At 41.4% G+C, this 4,790-nt stretch overlaps 1 protein-coding gene across 1 annotated transcript; it reads right to left on the bottom strand.

Moving 5' to 3' along the window:
- Positions 1-2,586: 2,586 nt before the first annotated feature.
- LOC134753933 (KIF-binding protein-like) lies at positions 2,587-4,364 on the bottom strand. Its single transcript, XM_063689911.1, has one exon. It carries the CDS (start codon positions 4,275-4,277, stop codon positions 2,655-2,657), a length of 1,623 nt encoding a protein of 540 aa, XP_063545981.1. The 5' UTR covers positions 4,278-4,364; the 3' UTR covers positions 2,587-2,654.
- Between the last annotated feature and the right edge of the window lie 426 nt (positions 4,365-4,790).

Here is a 4,790-nt window from a genome sequence, read left to right on the forward strand (position 1 = left end):
CACTAGACTACAAAATTACAAAAAAAAAAATTGTATTATTACAAAAGGTAATCACGGTCTATATCCCGGTCAATATAAGTTTATATACATATGACGCTTCGGCTGTGGAATGAGCTCCCATGTCGAGGTTTTCCCGAGGGGCTACAGTATGGGGTTATTCAAAAAGGAGTCACAAACCTACATATGTGTACCAAATTTCAACTTAATTGGCCCAGTCGTTTCGGAGAAAATAGGCTGTGACAGACAGACAGACAGATAGACAGTCAGATAGACGCACGAGTGATCCTATAAGGGTTCCGTTTTTTCCTTTTGAGGTATTGAACCCTAAAAACGGCAAAAAAAATCACGTTTGTTGTATGGGAGCCCCACTTAAATATATATTTATTTTATTCTGGTTTTAGTATTTGTTGTTATAGCGACAACAGAAATACATCATCTGTAAAAAATTTCAACTGTCTAGCTATCACGTTTCATTTGATATGTAACACGGTATAGGTAGAAAAACTTTATTTTTTGATTTTCTCATTTTCTCATCGTCGAGCGGCCCCACACTATCGGTTCGTGTTAGTCGTGAGGCCAAAAACTGACAGAGAACTGTTAGTGTGTGGCCTTTTGCGGTTAACTGACAGGCTGATATCGTCCGGCGGCCTGGTAGTCAGTGGGCCCCTTAAGAAGTAAGAAGCTCTATTTACTGAATCTCTCTGACGGTGATGAATTGAATCCAAAGATACTTTAAATATATACATAAGAAGAAATTGGACAACCGCCCCGTAGTTTCTATACAAACCTAGTTCCCATTTTCCTCATTGAATATTGGTATTATGGAAATTATTTTTATATAATTAGATATAGAGCGAAGGAAGATAGCTATAGTTAATAAACATCTAATTTTATAAAACTATATTCGTAATAATCTAGAGAGGAAAATGGGGACTATATTTGTATGGCGAACCGATCATCTCCTTTCTTCTCAATAGCTTTATATATGCCTAGGCACATTATTATACTTATTTGTTATACACAATACACGCATTGTATATCTTACCTTAAACAGAGAGCCAGACGATGTTTGCTGGTTATTGGTTCCTGAAATCTAGTTATTGGTTTGACCAAACGGTGTTTAATCCTGTCGTGAATGGCTTCGAAAGAGTCTTGGGTCATATGAAAATAATCAAAAAATTTGTCGTCGTAGATCCAAAGCTGCTTAAGGAGCCCGCAGCAGCCTCTTCATCTGCCGTTACGGCAGCAAGGGACAAAATTTTAATTTTATTCGGCCTTTCCATTTTTTCTCCTAGTTATCACTATCAGCAAACAATTATTTGTGACATTTGTCATAAACAGTCCGTTGCTCGGATATACAACTAGTGTCGGGTGGCCCTGACGCCCCGGCCCCGGAACGCTCCGGCGACGGTGGCGCTCCTGATAGCCCCTGTGTCGGATCGCTCCGGCCCGCCCCGGTCCGGTCACGCCCCGGTCTAACGTGAGTCATCCTTAAGGGCACTACCTACCATTTCTCGAACGGCTTCGTAATTTTTAGGGTTTAGCGGCATTTCCTCGCTGTATCGCAATATTCGCAATGCTGATACGTTGTGCGAGGAGGCCGCCAGCTCTTCGGTCACCATTTACGTCAACCAGATGCTTCGCAATTTCTACAAACAACTTGTGCGCGCTGGGACCCCATGGACCTAGTTTCAACTACAAATGGTACAAAATGGTCTCTAACGACGCTCATATTTATTACCTTTTAAAATTTCGGCGCTTTCCGCCGCTCCGCCCGCTTTTACATTACTCCGTTGGAGGTGGGACGGTGCCACCTCCGACAATCCACCTCTTATAATATTTCTACAGTTCGCGTTTAAAGTATAGTTGGTCAAGCAAATCTTGTCAGTAAATAAGAACAAAAAAACTACAGCCATCCCCTTCTTCTGGGCGCCAGCACCAGTGAAAGACAAAGACAGTATGACTCTCTCCTTCTACGCCCGAAATGAGACAGTCCCTTGACAAACTATATTTGGTACAAGAATGCTTGTGCTGACATATCTCTATAGGGAAAATAATTCCAGGATGATAGATACCTACTATTGATGGTGACTATATTTTGACGACCGGTCTGGCCTAGTGGGTAGTGACCCTGCCTGTGAAGCCGATGGTCCTGGGTTCGAATCCCGGTAAGGGCATTTATTTGTGTGATGAGCACAGATATTTGTTTCTGAGTCATGGATGTTTTCTATGTATTTAAGTATTTATATATTATATATATCGTTGTCTGAGTACCCATAACACAAGCCTCCTTGGGCTTACCGTGGGACAGTCAATCTGTAAGAATGTCCTATAATATTTATTGATTAATATTTATTAATATGCCACACATGCCGATTACTTTGGTAAGGGCTAGCATAGCTTTACTGGAAAGCATGAAAGAAAAGGTTTGGATTTGGTTAATTCACAAACATGCAAACGAAAGACGATTTAAACACCACACGTGTAAGAAATATTTTTATTCTTAAAAAATAAGAAGGTATTTCTTTCTTTACAAAAAAAATCAAATTGTTAAATATCTTGGAAGAATATTTTGTCGAATCGTTCTGATGCATTTATTTTGAACAAAAAGGGATAGCTATTTTTACTTCACCTGCAACCTGTCAAGTCTTCTCTTATGATGAGAACCATTCTAAGTTCAGCTGACTGATTTCAGATACTTTAGGTTCTCCGAGCTGGCCACTGAGTCTAAACAGCTTCCCGTTCAAAGAGGTGGCGGCCTCCATCTTCCTCAGAAATATGTTCTTCGAAGACGTGTTCAGGGCTCTTTCTGTCAAGGTCTTATTAGAGGCAGAGTTCAGGGAATTGATGATAGAATCCGCGTCCTCGTTTAAGTTCAAGATATTTGTCTGAGACTCCTCTCTCCACAATTTCTGGAGGTTCAACGCCATAAGTTCTAGCTGCACTTGCGACAACTCGCGAATTACGTCGATCTGAACAGACATTACGGTATCACAGGTCTTTAGAAGGGAGTTCATAGTCTCCAGCACTTCGGCACGGCGCTTCTGTATATTGTATTGGTTATCAATATTCTTTTCGAAGAAAGCCAAGTGCTCATACAACTCAGCCAGCTGGAGAGAACAGGATATGTACTGCGCTGGGTGATGCTCGAAGTCGTAATAGTGTTTCGTGCGCAAGATCCATTTATGTGTGAAAGAGAATAGCTTGCGCGCCTCTTCTATACTGTTTACAAACTCTGCAGGCACCCTCGCTTCCATCACCTTTAAATCTAGTGAAGCGAAACAGAAAATATTTTCCGAAGGCATATCTCCTTGCGACTTCTCTATCTCTTTCTCAGACTTCTCCGATCCCATGTTCACCGTCTTCCAAAGATCAGCCTTAGAACTTCCTTCAGAAAAATACTTATCCAGAACATGCTTCTTGGATAATTTGAATAACGTCAAACCGTATTTGACGAAATGGTGACCTATCTCGAGGAAATGGATTTCGAAATCGGCTTTCTGCAGCACGAATTCTTCAGGCATCAGTTTGCAGTTGTCGTGGCATGTCCGAAGGACGTGGTACGCGGCGCAGAGGTGGTGACGAGCGTTCCCAAGTTGGTGTAAATAGGTGAAGTAGTTGCCTAATCTCGCCGCTCTCAAAGCCCAGTCTTGCGGCGTTCCTTCCTTCAGGTCCAACTGTCTCCGAAGCGCCGTATGATTGTATAGACAGTACTTATCAGGTATGTTCAGTTTGTTGTACAAAAATGCTTGCATTTGAACATTGTTAGTGATAATTCTGTCAATTTTGTTAAGGCTGATAGGACGGACGTTGGGCAGCGGATCGCACGTAAACATGTGTTCGGCATCCAGATATTTGTCAGTTTTTGGACTTATCTTGTCATATATGTCTTCTGTTGCTTCGAGGATTTCTCGCGCGAGTTGGAACTGTTCCAGTGTAATTAGGTAATAGCATAAAAGGTTCTGAATACGAAGGTAAATGAAGAGGCACTCGTCTCGAAGAGCGTTAGGCTTGAGCTTCTCGAAAGCTATCTGGAGGACGTTTCTTTTCTCGACTAAGGAAATTGGTAGGACTTTAGCGGTCAATAAAGCTAAGTACCCCTCCATGGCGAGACTCCGGAGGAAGTCTTCATGGTTTTGCTTACCAAGAACAGTGAGTTCCGCCGCTAGCGACTGGATATCCCTCTTTAACGCAGCGACTTTGTCTCCGCTGTCCTTACATTTAATTGTGGTTCTTATATTTTCAAATGTCCTGCTTATCCTTTCAAGGAATTCCATTATTTGATTTATTTTACATACAATTTCGATTCTATACGGATTGTAATCGTAATTTGACTTTCGGTTTGTGATTTTTGTTCTTTGTTTGATTTACATATGATGTATTAATGTCATGTAAATGATTTATTGCAGGCCAGCTTAAATAAGAATGGAAGGGTAAAAAAAAACTATATTCTACTTAAAGCCATGTGTACACTACACGCTCGGGCGAGGCGCTGAGGCGCGACCAAGGCGCGACATATACTTACTGTACTCTTTGGGCGCGACACTCCATGAGGACTTCCGGTTCGAGCGCCATCTTGATAGTTAGCATCGTGATTAATTACTTTGTTTTTTGCTTATTAATATTGTTTAAAGTGTAATATCGATAGCTTATTATACAGTAAACTAATGTGGTAGTGTGCAGTGAATGGAGAATTAATTTTGAAGCGCGTTTAACCACCATCTTGGAGTCAACGGCCGGTAGTCCACGTGCTTCTTGTAAAGACTAGCTATCGATTTACAAGAGCTAAC

This window comes from Cydia strobilella, chromosome Z (genome assembly GCF_947568885.1).
Source record: "Cydia strobilella chromosome Z, ilCydStro3.1, whole genome shotgun sequence".
In the NCBI taxonomy this organism is placed as follows: Eukaryota; Metazoa; Arthropoda; class Insecta; order Lepidoptera; family Tortricidae; genus Cydia; species Cydia strobilella.

Coding starts and splice junctions, on each gene's coding strand:
- LOC134753933 (XM_063689911.1), bottom strand. CDS start 4,277: ATGGAATTCCTTGAAAGGATAAGCAGGACATTTGAAAATATAAGAACC.